General features: G+C 59.2%; 1 protein-coding gene across 1 annotated transcript; it reads left to right on the forward strand.

The window, feature by feature from the left end:
- Positions 1-3256: 3256 nt before the first annotated feature.
- GBX1 (gastrulation brain homeobox 1) lies at positions 3257-17407 on the forward strand. The gene is made up of 2 exons (XM_030546639.1): positions 3257-3763; positions 16849-17407. Exons 1-2 carry the CDS (start codon positions 3304-3306, stop codon positions 17373-17375), a joined length of 987 nt encoding a protein of 328 aa, XP_030402499.1. The 5' UTR covers positions 3257-3303; the 3' UTR covers positions 17376-17407.
- Positions 17408-22879: the final 5472 nt, after the last annotated feature.

Consider the following 22879-nt stretch of genomic DNA (forward strand, 5'->3'; position numbering starts at 1 on the left):
CCTGGGCTTGCAGCCTGCCTCCTGCTGACTGACTGTAGCTAATGCGATGGGAGGGGTGAGTTCCTTGTGCTTTGAGCTGGTTACTCGGCAATGCCAGTGCCTTTACAAGAGCCGGGCTGCAGGAAAGGAGCAGGCTAGGCTCAAGACAAAGGGGTGTGTGCACACTGCAGCTGGGCCTGAGCCTCCCAGCCCTGGTAGACAGGGGCCAGCTAGCCTGCTAAAAACAGCTGCGTGGACCCTGCGCTGGGCCACAGCTCAGGCTTTGCCAGTGACCAACCCCCTGCCTCCCTCCCGTCTGACTGGGATAGAGAAGGTGAAAGCTAGTGCCAATTTCTGAGCAGCCAGAGCAGCTGCAAGTGGGCTGCTGTCCTAAGGCCCAGAACAGGTCACTGACTGACTGGGGCCAGGATTCCCCAGAACCCCAGGCCAGTGTGTAGAGGCCAGAGCTGCTGACCTGCAGGAGCAGGTGGGGGATTCTTGTTCTTGGTCTATGCGTTGGGAGGCCTAAGTGGGAGACCATGAGAGACAGGCAAGAACCTCCCCCACCCCCACCCCAGGCTCCTAGTGGGTGCTGGGGGGAGCCACGGGGTGGGCCGTGATGCTGGGAGCTCCAGTTCCAGGGCTGGGAACGAGCTCTGTGTCAAGGACTGTGGCTGCTGCAGTGCTTAATGACAAATGAAAGAGGCACCGGGCTTCAAGCACTTTTTTTACTTTCATAACTGATGTGGCAAGCCCAGAGGGGTGGGGACCCAGCCCTGCCAGGCCCAGGCACACATTAAACACCAGGCCACACCCTGCAGAGCACCAGGTGCAGGCACAGGGCCAGTCTGTGAAAGGAGCCCCTGGGTAGGCACTGCCCAGTGGGCCATGGAGGCGCAGGCCCTCCTGCAGGGGATCCTGCAACAGAGACAAGACAGAGTTGGGGGTGGGTGAACATTGCTGGGGGCTGGACCTGCCAGGCTCCATGTCAGTCAACAGGGGGATTATTCCCCAGGGTGGTGCTGGGCTGTGGCATCCCCCAGAAACATGGGGAATGGGAATGGCAGCCCCCAGCCCCACCTACCCCTGCCTTCAGTGAGGGCCCTTCCTGGTGCAATACCTGTGGGGCTAGGCCAGCCCCTTCTCCCCTCCTTCTGGGAAAGCCACAGACCCTCCGGCGGCTGGGAAAGGCCCCAGCACCCAATCGGGGTGGGGCAAGCTGCACTCCTGCCGGGAGTCGCCTCGCTGGGGAGAACGGAGCGCCCGGGCAGCCTGGGACTGTCCCGGGTGGGAGTGGATACCGGGAGTGGACCCCCACCCTGCCCGTGGGGGGGAGATAAGGGGACCCCAGTGAGAGGGCCCCGAGGCGGGGACTCCGGCTCCCCCGCGGAGGGGGCTGGGGCTGGCGAGTAATTAGCATGCCCGACCCTCCGCGCTAATCAGGCTAGGGCGGGTCCGCCACCTCCCGCAATCAGGGGCCGGTTCGGGAGACTGCGCGGCTGGCTCAAGGGGGCAATCAGCGCCAATTAGCGGGGGACTCCAGCTCCGATGTGTAGCTGCCTGCCTGGTCTTGGCTCGGGAGCTGCTCCCCGGGGGCCCGGCCCGGGCTCGGGAGTTCGCCGAGTCCCGCTGGCAGCAATTCTGGGGGTCGGCCAGTTCCTGGGTGCGGGATTCGGGAAGCTACCCCGATTATTCCGGCCCCGGCCCGTTACCACCCCCACTTCCCCACCTGCCCGTCTCGGGCTCCCCGGTCCCCACCTTACCCCCGCTGCCCGTTACCCCCCTCGGGCTCCCCGGTCCCCCAGCTGCCCGTTACCCCCCTCGGGCTCCCCGGTCCCCCCATGACTCCCCGCTGCCCGTTACCTCCCTCGGGCTCCCCGGTACCCCCCTCGGGCTTCCTGTCCCCCCCGCTGCCCGTTACCTTCCTCGGGCTCCCCGGTCCCCCTATGACCGCCCGCTGCCCGCTACCCCCCTCTGGCTCCCCGGTCCCGCCCTCGGGCTTCCCCTTACCCCCCCCTTACCCCCGCTGCCCGTTACCTCCCTCGGGCTCCCCGGTCCCCCCCTCGGGCTTCCTGTCCCCCCCGCTGCCCGTTACCTCCCTCGGGCTCCCCGGTCCCCCTATGACCGCCCGCTGCCCGCTACCCCCCTCTGGCTCCCTGGTTCCCCCGTCGGGCTTCCTGGTCCCCCCGCTGCCCGTTACCTCTCTCGAGCTCCCTGGTCCCACATTATCCCCGCTCCCATCCCCCCTGCCCATTCAGTCCCAGCCAAAGCGCAGCAGAAAGGCTTGACAAGTGGCCGGGCGAAAGCATCTGTCTGGCCGCGCCGCCCCCGTCCCGCTCGCCCCTGCCTACAAAAGCGCCCTTGTGCGGCTCCCTTGTGCTCCGGCCTCAGTAATTACCGATCATCAATCAGCGTTAATCACAGCTGATTAGGCGGGAGGGGGGCGGTGCCTTCCCAGGCCGGGCGCGCCGGGGGCCGGGCCCTGCCCCCCGAGCAGCTAAGGGGGAACTCAGGCGTGGCGTGAGGAAGATGGATGAGTCCGGAGGGTGACACCCCGCCCCCACCCTCCCGCGCTGAGCCGGGCTGCGGGGACCCTCAGAGCGCGCCGCCACTCCAGCCCTCGAAGGCGGCTGGCAGGCAGCTCTGCCGGGGCTCCGGGGCAGGGCTGCGGAGCAGGAGCCCGCAGGACCCAGAGGGGTCGTGAGGAAGGGACCAGGGATCGTGCGCCCCGCGCAGCGCAAAGGGGGAGTCCCGGGCAGTGCAGAGGAGGAGCCCGGCGGAGCACCCCGCGCAGCGCAGAGCCGGGACACCGCGCGCACTGCGCAGAGGTTGGACGCCCCGCGCAGCGCAGAGCCGGGACACCGCGCGCACTGCGCAGAGGTTGGACGCCCCGCGCACTGCGCAGAGGAGGAGCCCGGCGGAGCACCACCGCGCATCCCAGAGCTTGGGCCCCGCGCAGAGGTTGAACGCACAGCGCAGAGTGGGAGCCCGGCGGACTCAGAGCCGGGACACCGCGCGCACTGCGCAGAGGTTGGACGCCCCGCGCAGCGCAGAGCCGGGACACCGCGCGCACTGCGCAGAGGTTGGACGCTCCGCGCACAGCGCAGAGGAGGAGCCCGGCGGAGCACCACCGCGCATCCCAGAGCCTGGACACCGCGCGCCCCGCGCAGAGGTTGAACGCGCAGCGCAGAGTGGGAGCCCGGCGGACTCAGAGCCGGGACACCGCGCAGAGGTTGGACGCCCCGCGCAGCCCAGAGCCGGGACACTGGAACCCGTAGGGAGGTGGGGGCAGCCAGCCCGGGAGGCGCTCAGCGCCCGCTCGCCATGCAGAGACCCAGCGGCCAAGGGGCCGCCTTCTCTATTGACTCGCTGATCGGGACCCCGCCGCCGCGCTCCGGCCACCTGCTCTACACCGGTTACCCCATGTTCATGCCCTACCGGCCGCTGGTGCTGCCCCAGGCGCTGTCCCACGCTCCCCTGCAGTCCGGCCTCCCCCCGCTCGCCCCGCTGGCCTCCTTCGCCGGCCGCCTCACCAACACTTTCTGCGCCAGCCTGGGGCAGGGGGTGCCCTCAATGGTGGCGCTCACTACGGCGCTGCCCAACTTCAGCGAGCCCCCCGACGGCTTCTACCCGACGCAGGAGCTGCCGGGTGCGCGCACCAACCCGGAGCCGGGCTGCAGGCGGAGCGCAGAAAGCTTGGAGGCGGAGGAGCTGCCCCCGGCCCGGGACAAGGGGCCCCCTGAGCCGCCGCTACACTTCCCGGATCCTTTTCCCAGCCTGGCAGGTAAGAGCCGGGCTGCCCCCGCCAGCGCCATCCTGGCCAGCGGAACTTTCTGCGGGGAGGGCGCTGACCCCTCTCAAGGGTGCTGCAGCCGGGACCGGAGCGTCATTCTGGAGCAGAGCGGAGCCGCCAGCCCTGTTCCGTGGGAAAGGCGCGGTGCTGTCCCTGCCCTCTGGGGGTAGCGATGCAGCCTGGGCGAGAAGAGGCTCCGTACCCCTCATCGGCTCTGGCTCCTAAGCTACGGGGGGAGGGGGCAGGAGGCTGCCGGGGTGGGGAGCGATCGGGAGCAGACGGAGGGAGACAACTGGGGGTGGAGGGAGTAAGGGTGCTACAGGGAAAGACCCGAGAAAGGAGGCAGGGGGAAGGGGCTCTGCGGAGGAGACGCCCCTGGACCAAACAGAGCCGGAGTTGGGGGAAGCGTCCTGGGACGTGCTGGGACCGGGGCTGAAGAATTGGGGCGGAGGGGGCAGGGACCACGGGGACGGGTTGCGTTGGAGATGGGCGAGGGGGTGGGAAGCAGTGGGGACCGAGAGTCCAGGGGTGCAGAGAGGAGGGATTGGCGAGTGAGGAGCCCCCTGGGAGAAGGGGGCTGTGGGGTGGACTAATAGGAAGGGGCAGGTGCAGCCAGAATTAAGGCGCTAACGGGGGCGGCAGGTGGAGCCGGGGTTGGGAGGCGAGGGGGGGCTGCAGGGGGAGAGGGACCCTCAGGAGTAAAGGGGACTGCAGGTGAAGGGGCAGGCGGAGCCGGGATAGGGAGGCAGGGGAAGCCGGTGAAGGAGGCTGCAGGGGTAGCCGAGGTTGGGATGCAGGGGGCCGGGCAGACCTGGGTGCGTGGGGAAGGGGTCTGTAGGCGTGGAATAATTCGGGGGGGGGTGCGTGGGGCTGCTGGGGGGCAGGGCCCCGGGGGCTGGTGGAGCCGCGGTTGGGTGCAGGAGAAAATTGTTTCTGGGGCTGGTAGACGTGCTGGGGGGGGGGGGAATGATGGGGGCGGGAAGAGGGTTCCTGGCGGAGGCCCCCTCTGTTGTGCCTGGGGCGGGAGCTTTCCGAGAACCACAGCTGTGTGATTCGGGGCGGGGGAAGGGTTTGCTTCAGAGGAGGCGCTGGCTCCGGGTATCTCGGTCCTTGGGCCCCCCGATGTAGCTCTGTCCCAGGCTGGCGGGCAGGGGAGGGGTCTCCCGCGGGAGCTGGCTCCCACCCCGGCCCGAGCTCCCCACAGGCGGCCCTAGGAGTAGGCGTGGCCGGGTGCGTCTAGAGGTGGCGGCCCCGGGGGACCCTAGGCCCGAGGGAGAAGGAATGGTGAGAGCCGATCCCCTCGCGGGCCCCAGGCTGGGCTCGGCTCGGCTCGGGACAGTAGCGGCCTCTCCGCTCGGGGCTGCCCAGGCGTGTGATGCACCTGCCCCAGCAGCCCCCGATGGGACGGGACCCACGAGCGCAGGGGCTGCTCCTGGGCTCTGGGGTCCCCTCTGCCCGCGCGGGCAGCCCAGTGCCGGGCTTCGGGGGTGTTTTCATTTAATTATATGGAGGGGTGTGCGCGCCACGGTGTCCCACGGGGATGGGGTGTCGGGTGGGTGGCTCGGGGCTGCGCAGGTGTCTGTGCCAAGGTGTGATGGGATTGGGGTGTTGGTGTGCGCAGGAGGGTGGCCGTGCCGGGGGTGTCCGGAGGCGGGGGGCTGTGCCAAGATCTGTTGGGGCGGGTTGGGGGTGTCCGGCGGGGATAGAGTTGGGGGGCGCAGGTGTCTATGTCGGGAGTGTCTCGAGTGGGAGGTGGGCCAAGGTGTGACGGCATGGAGGGGTTTCCGGCCTGGGGTGGGTCTGGCCGCGCTAGGGTATTCAGGGTGCGCGGGCTCGGGAGGGCAGGGGAGTGCCCGGCGAGGAGGTGGGTGTGCCAAGGAGTGGCGGCATGGGCTGGATTTCAGGCCGGTGTGTGCGCGCTTTGGCGGGGTGGGGTCCGACGAAGATAGAGTTGGGGGAGGTGCTCCGGTGGCTGTGCCGGGGTGTCCGGCGGAGGGGTTCGGGGGTGCGCAGGTGGGTAGCTGTGCCGGGGGTGTCCGGCGGAGGGGTTCGGGGGTGCGCAGGTGGGTAGCTGTGCCGGGGTGTCCGGCGGAGGGGTTCGGGGGTGCGCAGGTGGGTAGCTGTGCCGGGGTGTCCGGCGGAGGGGTTCGGGGGTGCGCAGGTGGGTAGCTGTGCCGGGGTGTCCGGCGGAGGGGTTCGGGGGTGCGCAGGTGGGTGGCTGTGCCGGGGTGTCCGGCGGAGGGGTTCGGGGGTGCGCAGGTGGGTAGCTGTGCCGAGGGTGTCCCGCGGAGCGGTTCAGGGGTGCCCAGGTGGGTGGTTGTGCCAGGGGTGTCTCGAGTGGGTAGGTACCCAGGTGTAGCGGCCCGGCAGGATTTCTGGCTGGGGGTGCGTCTGCGCGCGCGGGGGGATCCGGGGTTTGCGGGGCGGGTGTGGGAACGGGAGGGAGGTGTCTAGCGGGGAGCGCTAGGGGTGTCGGTGTTTGCAGGTGGGATGTCTCGGAGGTCACCCCCCTCGCAGCAGCCGCCCCGCAGCTCAGCTGAGCGGTCCGGAGCCGGGCCCCACCGTGCGCCCTGCAGAGGGTACCCGGAGTTGGGGTCACCCCCCTTGGCCCACTCTCAGCACCAGGGCGCGGCGCTGTCCGAGGTGCTGGCGCCCAGCTGTGGGTGCTGCTTCCCGGCGGCAGCGGGGATCGAGCCGTGACCCGGTCTGGCGGTGCTGGGCGCCCCGCAGGGGTGGGAGCAGCTGGCGACTCTATTCCCACAGCACTGCCGCCCAGCGCCCGGCGGCCGGAGGGTCCAAGTGCCCCCTGCCTCCATCAGAGAGACGCGAACCCACAGGCCTCCTGCAACCGCGACTTAGGGGCTGACAACCCCAGGCACCGCAGAGCGCGTCTGGCCAGCCCGTGTCCGAGGGCTGCAGTCACCGCGCCGGGGAGCCTCCAGCAGGGGGACCGGGTCTAGGTCTCAGCAGTGGAACCCCCTGAAGCCCGGGGGAGCCTGGGGCCGCCTCTCATCAGTTTTCCCCTTGGGTCAGGAAACAGGTGCTCGTCTGCTGCTATTTCTCCCAGCCAGGTTCTTCCCTGCCCCCAGCAGCCACCTCTGTTGTGCCCCCCCCCCAGCCTGCAGGAGGCATGGCTGGAGAAACCTAGGGGTTTCTTGGGGTGGGGGTGGCTCCGCGGAGGGACTGCCTAACATTGTTTTGTGTCCCTGTGGTATCCCCTCTGAACAGGCTGTGAGGGAGCAGGGAGCCAGCGGATTTGACCTGGGAATGTCGCAGGGGGGGTTACATTGGGGATGGGGAAATTCCCTGGAAGGAAGCTCCCTGAGCAGTAACCTGAGCCAGGAGGGGGCTGGGAGAAGTGACACCTTCTGCCCGGGGAGACTGAACAAAGGGGAGGAGGGGGAGGGGAGAGAGCTGCCGGAGGAGGTTTTGTTTTCAGTCTTGGGCTGGGGGGTGCAACGCAGGGAACCCCAAGCTGGGGTCTAAGCTCCCTGAACCCCTCAGAAGGACTTGATTGAGGGGTCCTGGATGTACCTACACACTCTGCTTGGGACTGTGTTCCTGTCATCTAATAAACCTTCCGTTTTACTGGCTGGCTGAGAGTCCCGGTGAATCTCAGGAAGAGGGGTGCAGGGCCTGACTCCCCCACACTCCGTGACAACTCCAGTCTGTCTCTCTCTTCCGAGATGTGTGTTCTCTGCCTCTCAGCATTCTGGGGTCTCCTCTGAGACCCAGTGACCAGCACTAGGCACCTGGCCTCGGCTCGTGTCCTGGCATTAGGCACTTTCCCTAGGAGTCTCCAGCCGTCCCTTAGCACCCCAATGTTACTTTCGCTTGTATGACTATGGCTGGACATTGGGCGCAGGTCTCTGAGGTTCCAGGACTGTCCCTTAGACCCCTGAGGGGTGTACACGCTGTTAGCAACAGGCATTTCCTAGCCTGATCAGTGCTAAATGCCATCCCTGCCCATTCCCAGGCTGGATCTGGTTTCTCACTCTTCTCTGGTCTCCCCGCAACCTGAATAATTGAATGTCATGTGCAGGCTTCCTCCTCCTGCCCACCCTCCCCTGCAGATCAGTAGGGGTTAAGCCCTGAGCCCCCAGTCCAGCGATTTATTTATTTATTTATTTTTATCCTGCCTCTTGGTTCTGCCCTGCTCTGGTTTCTGATCTGACTGAGCCGCTGCTCTCATCCTGTCTTTACTTTGCTCCCTGCAGAGCATCATCAACAGTCCTCTAAAAATCCAAACTGGTAACTTGTTCTCCTTTAGCTGCAGCTTTGCATGCACAAAGATTTGATACCCGAGGCATTTTCTAATTCATTTCCTCTGCAGAGGTTGGGCAGCCTTGTATCAGGGGTGCACAGGCTGGGTGCTCTGGACCCAGTGGGAATGAAGTCAGACAGGGCCCTCGGGCAGTGTGACTCCCCTGGGGTGCGCTCTTACCAGGGCAAGCCCCCTCCTCCTGGACTGACCTCAGAGCATTCAACCCCTGTTCACCCTGCAGCGAGTAGGGGACACCTGGGGAGCCTCACTCCCCCAAAGTGCCCTGCCCCCCAAACCACAGTGACTCTCAGCCAGCATGGAAAACAGAAGGTTTAATACACAACTGGAACACAGTGTAGAACAGATCTTGTTAGTACAGAAATCGGGAACATTTTGCAAAGTCCATCTTGGTGGGGGATCCAGAGCCCTGGCCCTCCTTGCTGAGTCCCAAGCTGAGGGACTGACTCATTTCCAGCAGCTCAACCTCTGACACACCCAGCTGCTCCTACTCAGTCTGAGGTTGTCTCTTCTCTGGACAAACAGGTCACCTGATCTCCACCTCTCCTTGCTCCAACTTGTGGCAGCCAGCTGGCTCCTGGTTGAGGGGCCTTGGCCATCAGTTGCCAGGTTAGAGTGTATCCAGTCATTATCTGTGTGCAGGCAGCTAGCGTCAGTGTCGCTGCAAAAATCACGCACCCTTGCCTGACTTTGAGGGATTTGTGTAATACACAGGGGAAACTAAAACACACCCAGTACTCATGGAAAACATTAAGAACATCCCCCTCCCCCCCCCCCGCACACACACACTTTGTCTCTGGTATCGCAAGTTCCTCTGTTTATACTTCTATGTGAGGTACATTGGTTGAAAGTGAAGTAAGGGTCACTGGTCTGTAATTCCCAGAATCATGACTTGCGTCTCTTTCAAAGATGGGTGTAAAATGGGCTCCTCTTCAATCCTCTACTGTGGTTAGCTGCTGTTAGCAGCTCAGCTACTTCAGGTCTCTTGGGTAGATAAATATCTTGTTCTGGTGACTTGTTGCTCTTTTTTAACCAGTTCCACCACCTCCCCTTTCACACCTTGGTCTCTGACAGTCTTTTAAAAATCTAAATAAATTGTCAGCCAGTTCCCTTTATCCATTTACTTTGACATGTTCAGATAATTCTAAGAGATCAGCAAAATTAAAGGTCTAGAAAACATGACTCATGAGGGAAGATTTAAAAAATTGGATTTGTTTGGTCTGGAGAAAAGTGGGAGGGGACATGAGAACAATTTTCAAGTCCATAAAAGGTTGTTACAAGGAGGAGGGAGGTAAATTGTTCTCTTTAACCTCTGAGGACAGGACAAGAAGCAATGGGCTTAAATTGCAGCAAGGGAGGTTTAGGTTGGACATTCAGAAAAACTTCCTACCTGTCAGTGGTTAAGCACTGCAATAAATTGCCCAGGGAGGTTGTGGAGTCTGTCCCTGGAGGTTTTTAAGAGCAAGTTGGACAAACCCCTGTCAGGGATGGTCTAGATGATGCGTAGTCCTGCCATGAGTGCAGGGGGCAGGAGTAGATGACCTGGCGAGGTCCCTTCCAGTCCTACAATTCTAAAACACGATTTTCCTTTGAAGACAATGTGCTGGTTAGACCCTCTCCTACTGTGATCTACCAGGTGCTGTAATAGACTATTTTTAATGATGATTTCATCCAGTTTCCCAGGTACAGATGTGAGGCTGGCTGATCTATAAGATCCTCTTTTAAAAGGCATTTGCTCCCCTCCAGTAGTTGGCGACAGTAGCTGACTTTTAATAAGAAGTTGCATATTTTGCTAGCAGCTCAACTCTTCCTATTCAAACTCCTTCAGGATTCGGCAATGGAGCATCTGGGCCTGGGGACTTGTGGCTTTTGTAAATGATCAGTTTGCTTCAGCACTTCTGCTACCTCGATCTCTGCGAGCACCTCAACTTTATAGTGAGAAAAGGGCAGGGCCAGAGTGGGAATCTCCACAGCAGTCTCTGCATGGAAACTGATGCAAAGAAATCACTTCGCTTCTCAGCAATGTTTTTGGCATCTTTAATTGCTCCCTTTAATCCCCGGTGATCCAGTGGACCCCCTCAGTTCTTCACAGGCTTCTTGCTTCTGATGGACATCCAGACTCTCTCGTTTGTTTTTGCACCTGTTACAGGTGTCTCTGTGATGTGTCTCTGGCTCCATCACCTTAGCGCCTCCTGGGGGTGGCGGGGCAGGTCTCCCCACGGCCAGATGGGGAGTGAGGCACAGTGACTTGCTCAAGGTCCAGAAGGAAGCCTATGGCTGAGCAGGGAATTGAACGCTGGTCTCCTGTGCCCTAGGCAAGGGCCTTAACCACTGCCCATCCTTCGCTCTTTGCTGTCAAGCCCCACTCTGGCCCTTCCAGCTCACCTCTCACCAGAGGTAGCGTACGCACCTGTTCGGTTCACTGGGGCAGGCTTCAAGGATTTCAGTGTGGCCCGAATAGCCTGGCCCCTCTGCTATTTAGCCCTATTGGCTTCCTCTTCGCTTCTCGCTCCCTTTTTTTCCGCAGCTCCTTTGCCTTCAGAGCGTCTCTTATTGTCTTCCGTTTCTCAGTAGCATCCATGCCCCTGCAGGGATTTTACTGCCTCTGCAGCTGACCCGAGGGCCTTTCTGAACAGCTGCCTTGTTCTATTGCAATCCCCCATCAGTGTCACTTTGTGGGGCCTCACTTCCTCCAGGCACAGGACCTCATTCGATTGTGGTCACTGGGAGCGGCGCTGCTACCACCACTTCTGGACTCAGCACCTGTTCGTTCCATCAGTGTTGGGACAGCGAGTGCCCAGAACCAGCTGCTCCATGGAACAGCGGCCAGGAGCATTACGCAGGGCATCGGGCCGGTCACCTGGGCTCTATGAAAGCACCAGCATTGTTTCTCTAAGCTCTGTTCTGTTAGGCCTCTGCCCAGGTCTGTGCTGGTAGCTGGAGCCCCCATTATCATCAGGACTTGGCTGGAGCCCTTCTCCCAACAGTGGAGCTCTTTCTTGTCTCCCTCTCTCCCTCCTGTGTCACTGGTACCCGCATGTCCCACTGTGCCAGGCCCCTAGAGGTGCCCTGTTGTGCTGCGTGTCATGGGCGAATAGTGGTGCTAACGGTGACTGCAGTTTGACCATGAGGATCCTTTGACTGGTCCAGTCTGTAGCTTTCCTCTAGCTGGGGAAATGTTAAATATTTGTCATAAGCAGATTCAATGGAGGTGAAGTTCAGGCATGCACCAAAGGGCCAGAGTTAAGAGTGGAAAGGAACAAACCTTAGAGAACCCCTTATATCCAGCAAAGCCCTCAGGACTGGAGAGGGACAACTGGGTTATGATTCCACAAACAGCTGCATCCCATTCTTTCTCTCTCCCCACCCTGGCACCTCCCACCCAGGCTGGGTCCCCAAACCACACGTGGGGTTGTTTTAGCTTTTCATAGTGACTGTGGTGGTTGCATACACGTTGCTGGGCCCCTGGGTGGCAGGTTGTCTGGCCTGTGTTAGCCTGAGACTTTGGGATCTGTGGCCCTGATGTCCAGAATGGATGGGGCAGAGGAGATGTGGCTTAAGGGTGAGTCCTTGGTCCCACCCCCTAGCAGGGAGGGGAATAAGACAAGGTCTGACCTGTTCACAGCTTGTGGATTGTAGAGGCTGAGGTAGGGGCTTCCCGGCCTTGGCGTCAGAGTAACCTGCATCTCCTTCGCTGACAGGCCCATGGGTGCTGCTGGCTGGCAGGGGGAGTGTCTGTAGCTCAGGGAGAGGCAGCCATGGCTCCTGGCATCGGCAGTACGTAGTACCTGGCTCAGAGATGGTTGGAAGCTTTTTTCCTACACTCAGCTCGTGAGACACCGAGGGGTGTGGATGTCTGGGGCGCAGAAGCAAAGGTTGGTCAGAGGCCAGGAAGGCAGCAAAGCACAGAGTAAAAGATAACGCTGATGGGCCTTGTGGGGACCTTGACACGCTTTTGTTGACTCTCGCCAGGGCTTTCAGGCAAGTAATGGAACTGTTGGGGTGGGACTCATCCGGGTGAGTAACCAGTGAGTCGAATGTAACTATTCTGTGTGATTCATCATGTGTGGGGTCCCCACAGTGCCCAGAGACAAGCTGGGTGTTGTCCTGAAAGTACAGGGTGAGCTGGCACCTGCCCCAGGTGCTTGGGTGCGAATGGCAGTTGTGATGGACCCCGGCAGGCGGGGACGTGCTAGTACTGTTGTCTCCGCTACTGAGGTTAGGCATGGCTGCATTGTGTGTAGGTCTGAGGGTGAAGCGGCTCCTGCCGCTGTGATGGGGTTGTTGCTGAATCACTGTCCTGGCCCCACAAACTCGGCTGCTTCTTGGCCTCCAGAGCATTCCCTGCAGCTGGGCCTGGCTGTATTTCTGGGACATGGAAACTCTCTGACGTGGCCTGCTCTGCTCAGAGCTCTGATGGCTGCAGGACAGCCCTGTTTCAGTAGAAGATGGGCCTGACCCATGTCTCAGCTCCCTGCAGCAGCGGCCAGGAGGGATGTGTTCAGCCCAGCTGCTAGGACCTGGGATGCTTTTGGCTCCTCCATGGTGGGGTGTGAGCACTAGCAGACAGCTGCCCCGTGGGTGGTGGTGAGGAGCTCAGGGGGTCAGCAAAGGCTGCAGAAGGGGAATGGAGACTTGTCCCTGGACAGGGGTTGTCTGGGGCCCAGTGCTGTGACCTCAATCATCTCTGCTTCCTGACTGGGGGCTTTACAGGGTCTATCTTCCACGCTGAGTTAACTTGGACTGGTACCCAGGTCTGGGCACCTGGACTGCCCCTGCCCGGGTGGGAGGCCTGGTCTACACCTAACTTATGTCAGCCTAGCTACATCCCTCTCAGAGGTGTGAAAAATTCACAGCCTCGAGGCAGCGTTCAGCCATCCTGAGCCCTGGTGGAGACACCGCTAGGTGAGTGGAAGCGTTCTGTCAGTCTAGCTACCGCCTCTGCCAGGGATGGAGCGGGGACAGCAATCGGGGAAAACTCCTTCCATTGCTGTAGCAAGGGCGTATGCTATGGCACTACAGAGGCAGAGCTTCAGCAGCTGCAGTGTAGACAAGGGCTGAGTGTGGCACTCAAAAGGAGTATCAGGGTTCATTTGACTTGTGCCCTGTCTCTCTATGGGTCGGAGAACTGCTGACGAGGGAACGGGGGGTGGGCGGGAAGCAAGGAGAGTGGTGGTTGTGTCCTGGTGAGACTGAGCTGGCGTGGGGCTTAGCAGGCTGCGTGTGTTTGTTGGCTTGTTAACAGAACCTCTGTTTTAAAATCCTCCTTGGACTGGGAGTGTAACATACGCCCACCCTGCAGAACCCTTCCTGCGTTCCTGTCCTCACTGGGGTTGCACTGACTGGTCTGTGGCTCTTGGATGTCTCCAGACACATCCCAGGGCTCTTTTTTTCTTTTCCTAGTGAGTTGTGGGAGACCTTGTTTGTCCTTCTGTGCACATGGGGGAATTGTGGGAAGGATTTGTCACAGAGCCGCTAGGCTGATGCTCTGGAACTGCTCTGCATGAAGCCAGTCGGACTCTGTCACCAAGGCAAGAAGTTTACATGGCTTCCCTTTCCTGGGTCTGACCTCGGAGCATTCAGCACCCCTGTTCTCACCGTGGTGAGTCTGACCAGGCGGGGCTCCTGGGGAAGCCAGAGGGCCCTGCACCCAACTCTGCAGTCAGCTGGGACTCTCAGCCAGCCGGTAACACAGAAGGTTTACACAGCATAGGACAGAACTTGTTAGCACAGAAATCAGTGACTTTCTGCCAAGTCCATTGTGGGGAAACCCCAGGCCAGACACCAGGACACCTCCACCTTGAGTCCCCCCCCGCAGACTGAACTGGATTCAGCTGCCTGGCCTCCGACATCCCCATTGCTGCTCCTCTGGTCTTTGTCTTGCTTCCTGGGCAAAGTGTCACCTGGTCACATCCCACTTCTGGCTCTCAGGTTAAGAGCACCACCCATCACTTATGTGCAGGCAGCTGGAGCAGCCTAACCAGCCTCTGAGGGTCTCAGGAAAAGTCACATCTTTATCTCCACTACCTAGTCATTGGTGCAGCACACAGGGAAACTGAGGCACACAGTTTTCATGCAAGACTGTAAGACTCACATAGGCTCACATACAACACAATAAGGAGGAAAACCCCACTTTCTTGCAACATTGGAGGATTATCGACACTCAGGTGATGTAGCCTGTCTCCTCCCTGCAAAGCAGGCAGTTTACCAACCAGAGTGAAAGCAGCATGTGGCTGTTAGCTGGCCTGCTGGGGCCATAAGCTAACACAGGTGCAAAGCTGCCACCACCCTCCAGTGAGAGGGTTTTGCGTGTGGAAAGGATGTGCTTGGGGCACCACCCATCCCTGCCTGGCCTAATTCTGCAGTGAGAACAGACCGATAGTTCCTGGAAGCTCCAGTCTCTGCTGGCTTTGTCTGGAGAGTCAGCGCTGTGCAATCTGGAGCAGGTGACTTTGTGCTGGAGTGGCTCTGGGCACTGGACCAGCTCTGCTGGCTCCTGCAGAGGCTCAGCTCTGGCCTGCATCTGTGGAGTTTCTCAGCTCCTTGACCTGGGGCTAAATCCAGGCCTGCTCTGCTTACAGATGCTGCCAGCAAGGGCTGTTGGTCGGCCAAGCCTCAGGCAGGGTTTATGAACTCCCCGAAGCTCCCCCTGTGCCTGGCCATAGCTCCCCTTGAGCCAACCATGGGGAGAAGGCAGAACCCTGTCTGGAACGAACTCTGCTTTTCTTTAGCTCCATTACTTAAAATGGAGTTGTGAATCTGGCACCACTCCCGCTGCAGAACAGGAGGGGATTGTTTCCCAGGAAGGCACTGGGAGTAGAGCTTGGGTTTAAAATGCACATGCGCTGTTCTGAGCTGCAGAGCGTGGGGTGACTCCTGGAAACCCGGCAAGCTTCTTGGTGCTGTCGCTTCCCATCCTGCTGCTGCCCATGTGCAGAACCAGCAGAAATCCTGCAAAAACCCAACATCTAGCTTGACAGTTCCAGTTTTTGGCAAAAGTAAATTTCAGATTTCCACCAATGACTGTTCATGCTTGCTGGGGAGAGACATATGCCATGTGCTTTTGGTTCTGTTCCTTGAGTGGGTGACTTGGAGTAGCTATAACCACAGCACAACCTGCAAACACTAGCTAGAGTAGCGCTTCTCAAACTGTGGGTCATTACCCCATTTTACTGGGGTCACCAGGGCTGGCCTTAAATTGGCTGGGGCCTGAGGCCAGAGCTGGAGCCCCACCGCCTGGACTCGGGCTTCGGCTTCAGCCCGGAGTGGTGGGGCTCAGGTTACAGGCCCCATGCCTGGGACAAAGCCCTTGGACGTCAGCTTTGGCCCCCTGGCCAGAGCAGCAGGACTCAGATGGGCTCACACTTCAGTCCACCCTCCTGGGGTAGTGTAGTCATTTTTGTTGTCACAGGGGGGTGTGACGTTATTGATATAAACTGGGACCATATAGAACATGGTTTGCAACCAAGATCTGTAGTGGCACCAAATCTTATGTAAAGGGGGTCATATAAGGTGTCTAAGATCAGGTTATAGGTTGCTGGTTATGATTATGCTGTCTGTATGTATGTATCATTTTGTAGTTGAAGTTATGAGTATTGGCTCTATATTGTCTGTATTTCAACTTTGTGCTGTGCTTCCGGGAAATATCCCAGACAAGTTGGTGTTAGCTCTTCCTAGCCTGCTTGATGGCCCATCACTGGAGGTTTTAAGCCCAGGTTGGACACACCCTGTCAGGGATGGTTTACTTGAGTCTGGAGTGGGGTCTGGGGAGCAAGAGTGGGGGCTGGGAACTGGGGGCCGAGGCTGGGAGCAAGAGCTGGGGCTGGAGTGGGAGCTGGGGGCCGAGGCTGGGGCTGGCACTGCGACTGGGGCCAGGGGCCAGGCCAGAGTGTAGCTGGGTGATGCTCCCTCCCCACCTCCCTTGGGGGCTGACCCAGGCCCTGCCGGTCCCCATAGCCTGGAGACCACTGAGCTGGCCCAACTCTGCTCAGAACAAACACACCCAGTGAGGAACCTGCTGGATACTGGCTTGGAGCAGCACAGCTGGGCCTGGGACATTGCTGCGGTGTCTGGGACACAGTGGCGGGGAGGTGCTCTGTGAGTGTGACTAACGCGAGCTGGAATAACGAGCCCTCATCTCAACCAAGGCAGCCCAGAACTTCAGCCCGGCTGAAGGGGATGGGAAGCGACACTCATTTATTTCCCGGGAGCTGAGAGCTGTTCCCTGCTGGGACCATTAGCAGTAGAGCTGGGCGGAGATGGATGTTGCGGTATCTGCAGGGGAAAATGACCTCCCAAAGCGTGTGCCCTGTACCCCCAAGCATGCGCGTGCTGCAGCGCACCTGACTCCATCCAGTGAGCCTCACATCTGCTGAGTCTGGGCTGGAGCCTGGAGACTTCCAGGCAGGCGGGAGTTCTGCTCAGACGCGTGGGTGGCAGGGAAGGCACCAAACCTGGAAATTGTCCCTCATCTTTCCCTCCCCCTCCTGGCATGGGCCGCATGGGGGAGGCTCCTCCTGCTGTGCCCTGCTCTGGTGCTTTGCACTGGTGCAGTGGGCCAGTGGGAGGGGGGGTAGGCAGGAGTGACAGGGCGAGCCCTAGTGCAGACAAGGCATCGTTCTCTTTCCACGGGGCTGGCTCAGAGCAGGTGGCTAATGTGCTGGGGGCTCCCTTGCCCTTGGGACCCACGGACACCGGTGCAGACCAGGCTCTGAGCTGGGGGGTGTTGGCCCAGCAGACTGGCTCCCTCACCCCGTGCAGGTGCCCTGGTTAATGCTCTTTGTCTTGGCTGCAGATGGCAAGGCGTACAGCTCCGATGAAGAGAAGCTGGAGGTGAAATCGGCGGAGACCCCGTGCAGTGAGAGGGAAGAGGAGAGCTCGGTGCCTGACAGCGAGGATGAGAGCTTCCTGGATGGGAGCAGTGCCAGCTGCCTGGGGCCCGGGCCCAAGCCCAAGCCCAAGAGCAGCTCCAGTGGGGAGCAGGCGCCCCCCGGCTCCAACCCAGGGAAGAGCCGCCGGAGACGCACGGCCTTCACCAGCGAGCAGCTGCTGGAGCTGGAGAAGGAATTCCACTGCAAGAAATATCTGAGCTTGACGGAGCGTTCGCAGATTGCCCATGCCCTCAAGCTCAGCGAGGTGCAGGTCAAGATCTGGTTCCAGAACCGCCGCGCCAAGTGGAAACGCATCAAAGCCGGCAACGTCAACAACCGCTCTGGTGAGCCCGTCCGCAACCCCAAGATTGTGGTGCCCATCCCCGTGCACGTCAACCGGTTCGCCGTGCGCAGCCAGCACCAGCAGATAGAGCAGGGCAGCCGGCCCTGAGCCCTGCCACACGCTCCGGGCTCCGGCCCTGAGCCCTGCCACACGCTCCGGGCTCCAGCTCAGAAACTCTGTGGGAGGAAAACGCCAAATGCCCCTGGCTGCAAACTAGCAGGCACATGCCTTGGCTGGCAGAGGAGCCTGCCTTGGCTGGCCGACCAGGCCCAGGGCTGCCCCAGTCTCCCACTCCGGCTGCTGCGGAAAAGGGAGATGCTCCAGTGCAGACCCGTAGGGCAGTGCTGCAGGGGCCGTTTTAACCATTTGTGCTCCAGCCACTGCTCACAAACCTCTCTGTAAATATCCCTTATTTATTCTGTGTAAAGTCTGTACATATGGAATTGTGTGTGTCTGTCCGTCTGTCTGGGGGAGTGCAGGGCTGCCTCCGGGCGGGATGGGGCTCTAGCTGGTGCTGGGCTCCTGTGTGCAATGATCAGTCTGTGGGTTCTCCAGGCCCCCTACCTCCGCATGCCACCCTCTCTTCCCCCATCCCCTCAGCCCCTCCTTCCTGCAGCAGGACAGGGTTGCACAGAAGGGGTGGATGGAGTACATATTTTCTCACTGTCCGTAAGGTATCGCTGTGACTGGCTGCATCTGTGCCCCATCCATGTATAGTCGTGATTTCAATAAATTATTTTCTATGGAAAGAAAACAAGATTCTTCCCTGCCTGCCTCCCTGAAAGGAGAGGCTCTGCCTGGAAACCATGCCACATGCTGCAGAGGTGACCGGGGGGAGGGAGGTGGCAGAGGGGGAAGCAGCTCCCAGCCAACGTATGCACGTGCTGGAAATGCCCCATACTCACACAGTACCGTGCAAAATCAACATGGTGCGTATTACAGGGGTTAAAACCTGGCTGATCTCCAAAGGTAACTGCATGAGCCGACGTTGGCCCAAGGAGCTGTCTGGGTGAGATCCCACTGGATGGGACTCTTCTTGGTCGAACGCTAGTTCAAATCTTACTAATGATCCAGTGAAGAACATAGACAATTATTGCAGATGGTACAAAGCCAGCCGGAGAGGGAGACGCTGGGGTAGGTCAATGACACAGCGCAGTTGGGCTTGCTCATGGAACAACATGGCCTTTAATACACCCCAGTGCAAGGTACCTGGAAATAAGGTGTCACCATCCCCAGGCAGGCAACTAACCGTGGAGTGGTTTCCCAAAGGCCGTGGTGGGTTCTCCATCCCTGACAAGTGCATGTTTTGCTAACAGACCTGCTCTGGGAATCAATTGCAGGGAGGCCGAGGGCCTGCTCCATGGCAGCTCAGACTAGATCTCTACGGTCCCCACTGAGCTTGGGGCATCTCTAAGGTCACAACTGGAACAAGGACAGTAGGTCATGTCACTGGGGGGAGGGGCAAGTCTTTCCTGGTAATCCCTTGCACGGGGCTCCAGGCACGATAGGAACCAGCTGGTCTGGAAATCCTGCGGCCGTGCTGTTGCGAACCGTAAAAAGGCTAATGAGATCCATAAGCAGGGGCCTTTCCATTATGACTGGGAAGTGGGATTACCTGTCGGTGCAGCAGGAGTGGGACCATCACAGGATCTTGTCTCCAGGTCTGGGGCTGAGGCTGGAACAAGGATGTTGCTAAGCTGGAAGGAGCTCAGAGTAGAGCTACAATGAGTCAAGGGCTGGAGAACCTGCCACTTAGGGAGACTGAAGAAACTCCCTCACCAGAAGGAGATTCAGAGGTGACTTGATCATGGCTCACTAACACTGCCAAGGCAAGAGGATTTCTGCTCACAGACTGCGCTTCCCTCTGCAGGCTGAAGGTAGCGTGAGAACCAGGGCCTTGGGGCAGAACAAATTCAAACCGGACAGTCACTTTCATGTGAGGGTAACTCTCACCATTGGGTCAGCTGAGCTGGGGCCAGGTGCATTCTCTGTCTGTCGCAAGCGCAGTCATCTGGGAATGGGTGACGGGGGGTGGATCACTGGATGATTCCCTGTGGGGCACCTGGCACTGGCCACTGTCCGAGACAGGATATTGGGCTGGATGGACCTTCGGGCTGACCCAGTGTGGCTGTTCTTATGGCCATGCTCTGTCTTAGGCGGGTCAGGGCTGGATGCAGCTCTCACGGGGTGCAAGTTGCACCTCAGGCTCTGCAGGAGCCCTGACAGGATGCTCAGAACTGTCTCTTCTGCCCTGAGATCGATAACTCAATGAATGTGCCCTGTAGCCTGAGCTGCCCTGTGCCCTGGGGTGGATGAGAAAAAGGGGGAGTCGCTTGTTTTCCTCAGAGGCTAGTAACCCCCATGAGGTTCATAAATCTCAGGCCAGAGCAACCATCCTCACTTCTCTGGCCTCCCACAGCACCTAGGGCTGAGTATCTTCCCCCACCCGCCAGGGCTGCTGGTATTCAGCCTATCCTGTCTGCCTGAGCTGGAGCAGGTCTCTTAGGGAGCAAGGCCCTGCCCCTAGACATCCCCCTCAGGCAGCAGCCAGTGCTCCTCACCACCCTTCTCCCAGTGCTCCCTTGTGGGGCACGGGGCAGGGCTGGGCCCCAGCCCGTGCATCGAGCCTGCCTCGCAACAGCGCGGGTGGTGCCTGGGTTGCTTGGCAGTGATTAAGGAGCCTTCTCAAACCACAGCATTATTGAAGGATCTGCGGGGTAGTGATAGAATAAAAGAGGGAGCCCCAGGCTTTTAAACCAACATGAGGCTGGAGTCACAAGTCCACCATTTTGGGGCTGGGAGCTTCCTCAACCCCCTGCTCATCTGCTGCCTCACCCACTTGAGACCTAAATTTCCACCTGTAATGGGCTGGTGGTGCCCCGTGAGCGCTGAGCCACTTGGCAGCTCGTGCTGGGTTACTTGGGTGAGTCACAACACGCCATTCACCATGACATGCACAGAGGCTGCTAGGAGCAAATGGCCACCCTGGGTCAGACCAAAGGTCCATCTAGCCCAGTGTCCTGTCTGCCGACAGTGGCCATTCCCTAGAGCCAGGGCTTTGCGTACTCACCCGGGATGTGGGAAAACCAGGTTCTCTCTGACGAGAGTAGGCAGCTGAATGCATGTCTCCCACCTCCCAGGCACACGCCTTGCCTCTTGCGTCGACAGGCCATGCAGGCTCTTAATTGTTCCTGGGGCAGCCATTCCACTCTTTATAAAATACATGCGCAGTGAGTGGGCCAGAGCCAGAGAGAACAAACACAGCGTGCCCAGCCCCAGCCCAGTGCAGCATGAGCCAATGCTTCCGTTCCCACTCCCACCCCCTACTTGGCCAATCCTGCTGTGGCAAAGTGGGAATTTTTTGTAATATTTGTTGTTAAGCCTATATGTGCCTCAGTTTTCCTGACACTTTGCATGGCTGTCCAGCGGGGGGAAAGGAGTATGTTAGCTCTCCGGGACCGATGCATCCTAGCAGACTGAACGGGTCACTAAAAAGGACTGGTTGAGGCTGACCCACATCAGTGGAAAAGGTGAGAAGCCAATGGAAAACCGTCAGGAGGCCCCTGACACCTAGCAACCAATGACCCAGAGTAGGAAGCGGAGCTGAGACCCCAGGCCTGTAAGGTATGGGGGCTAATCAGAGTTGGCAGCAATACCCACGTACCCACATTCACCATTTTCTCCCAATTCATCATGGCTACTGCATGCCCACACCCCCTGCTGCCCACTGCTCGGACGCATATGGGCCCACTCACCCCAGATCCAGCCTCAGCTTCTCTGCCTGGCGGCTGGGTGCCAGCCCTGGGCTCTGCCAGGGCCAAAGGGCAGGGCTGGTCCCGCTCTGTAATCCCCGGCAACCCTAGCAGGTGTCTCCGGGAGGCCTCACTCACTGTAGAGCTGATGGCCTCACCTGCCAGGCCTGCAGTCCCCTCCCCAGCATCGTCCAGCCACCAGGGCAGGTGGCAGCCCAGCTGTCCAGGGATGCAAATGGCTCCATGCCAGTCAGGGGGTGCTGGCGAGGCCTGATGTCTCCAGCTGAAATGCCCACTTGCCGTGTGGCGCAAGCAGGCCTGAGGCACACTTAGCAGCGTTCCTGTCAAACCTAGCTGTCGGCACCCAGCCACTGAGTCCTACAGCAGGAAGGCCAAAGCACACATTTGCGCAGAGCTCCAGGACAGGCCCGCAGGTGGCTCAACTCAGGGTCATTAATAACACATTACCTGATGGCCAGGAAAGGCAGCCGTACTGGTTTAAAATCTGACCTGGTTCGGCAGGGGAGCGAAGGCAGCTGTAAGGGGCCATTGCTACTAATGCCCATCAATCAGAAACTAGGAACGGTCCCACATAGCTAAGGAAAGCAAAAGGCAACAAGGCAAAATCACTGGCCAGCAGCGAGAGGAGCTGTGAGGATTTTTTGATGTGCATTAGGAACGCATAAGAATCCTAGCCTTGGTATTGGTTCAGTACAAAGTGGAACCAGTCTCATTGGCAATTATAATGCAGCAAAGGCAAGTGTGTTCAATAACTATTTCTGTTCTGTCTGTGGGGGAAAACCAGGGGTGTAGTTATGCCATACGCTATTGATGGCACTCCCTCCATTTCACTAATTGCTCAGGAGGATGTGAAAAAGCAGCTACTAACCTTAGACATTTTTAAATAAGCAGGTCTGGATGCCTTGTATCCAAGAGTTTTTAAAGAGCTGGCTGAGGCACCTGCTGACCCATTAATGGTGCTTTTCAATAAGCCTTGGCATGCTGGGGAAGTTCCAGCAAGTGACCATTGTGCCAATATTTTAAAAGGCTAAACGGGAGGCCCCAGGTCATTATAGGTCTGTCAAGCTGACACTGAGCCCTGGCAAGATAATGGCGTGGCAGCTAAGGGACTTGCTTAATAAAGGAGTAAAGGTGGATAATGTAATTAACATCACTCAGCATGGGTTTATGGGAAATAGACCCCGTCAAACCAACTTGATAGCTTTTGTTGAGGAGCTTACAAATTTGGTCGATAACAGTACCAGAGTTAGAGTTCTGTAAGGCATTTGATGTGGTACTGTGCAACATTTTGATTAACAAACTAGAATAATACGTGAAACGGTTCAGAGATAGGGCTGAGACTGTTGTCCCTGAGCAGGTGTGGGGTTCTATGGGAGGAGGGGCAGGTACTTGCCCTACACTCAACGTTTTTATCAATGACCTGGAAGAAAACATTAAAGCACCATGATAAAGTTTGGCGCGGACACATGGATGGGGGGTGGGGTGTGTGGGAGCAATGAAGAACACAGGGCACTGTGTCAAGCGGGTGAGGCCCAAGCTCAGGGCAGACTGCTGGGAACCAGGGCACAAACCCCAAACTGGCTGTGAGGTCTTAGATTTCACCCGCTATCAAGTGCAAACGCCCCAGGCACTATCACGTGGCATCACAGACAGTGCTCTTCGGTAAGCCGATCTGGCTCGCCACACAGGTGAGTCTGCCTTTGTGACAGCAGGTCCTGTCCACCAAGCAGCACAGCGAGATTCAGGTTACTCCCAGTTCCAGGAGACCAGTCACTTACCCCAGCTCAGCTGCACTTTAGCTCTCACGCCAAAGATTATGCTTGTAGCCAATCCTATAAT

The sequence above is a fragment of the Gopherus evgoodei genome, unplaced genomic scaffold (genome assembly GCF_007399415.2).
Source record: "Gopherus evgoodei ecotype Sinaloan lineage unplaced genomic scaffold, rGopEvg1_v1.p scaffold_47_arrow_ctg1, whole genome shotgun sequence".
Classification (NCBI taxonomy): Eukaryota; Metazoa; Chordata; order Testudines; family Testudinidae; genus Gopherus; species Gopherus evgoodei.

Bases quoted from the DNA above. Each gene is read 5' to 3' on its own strand.
- GBX1 (XM_030546639.1), top strand. From the start codon at position 3,304: ATGCAGAGACCCAGCGGCCAAGGGGCCGCCTTCTCTATTGACTCGCTG. The intron at 3,764-16,848 runs GTAAGAGCCGGG...TCTTGGCTGCAG, and splicing joins TCCTTTTCCCAGCCTGGCAG to ATGGCAAGGCGTACAGCTCC.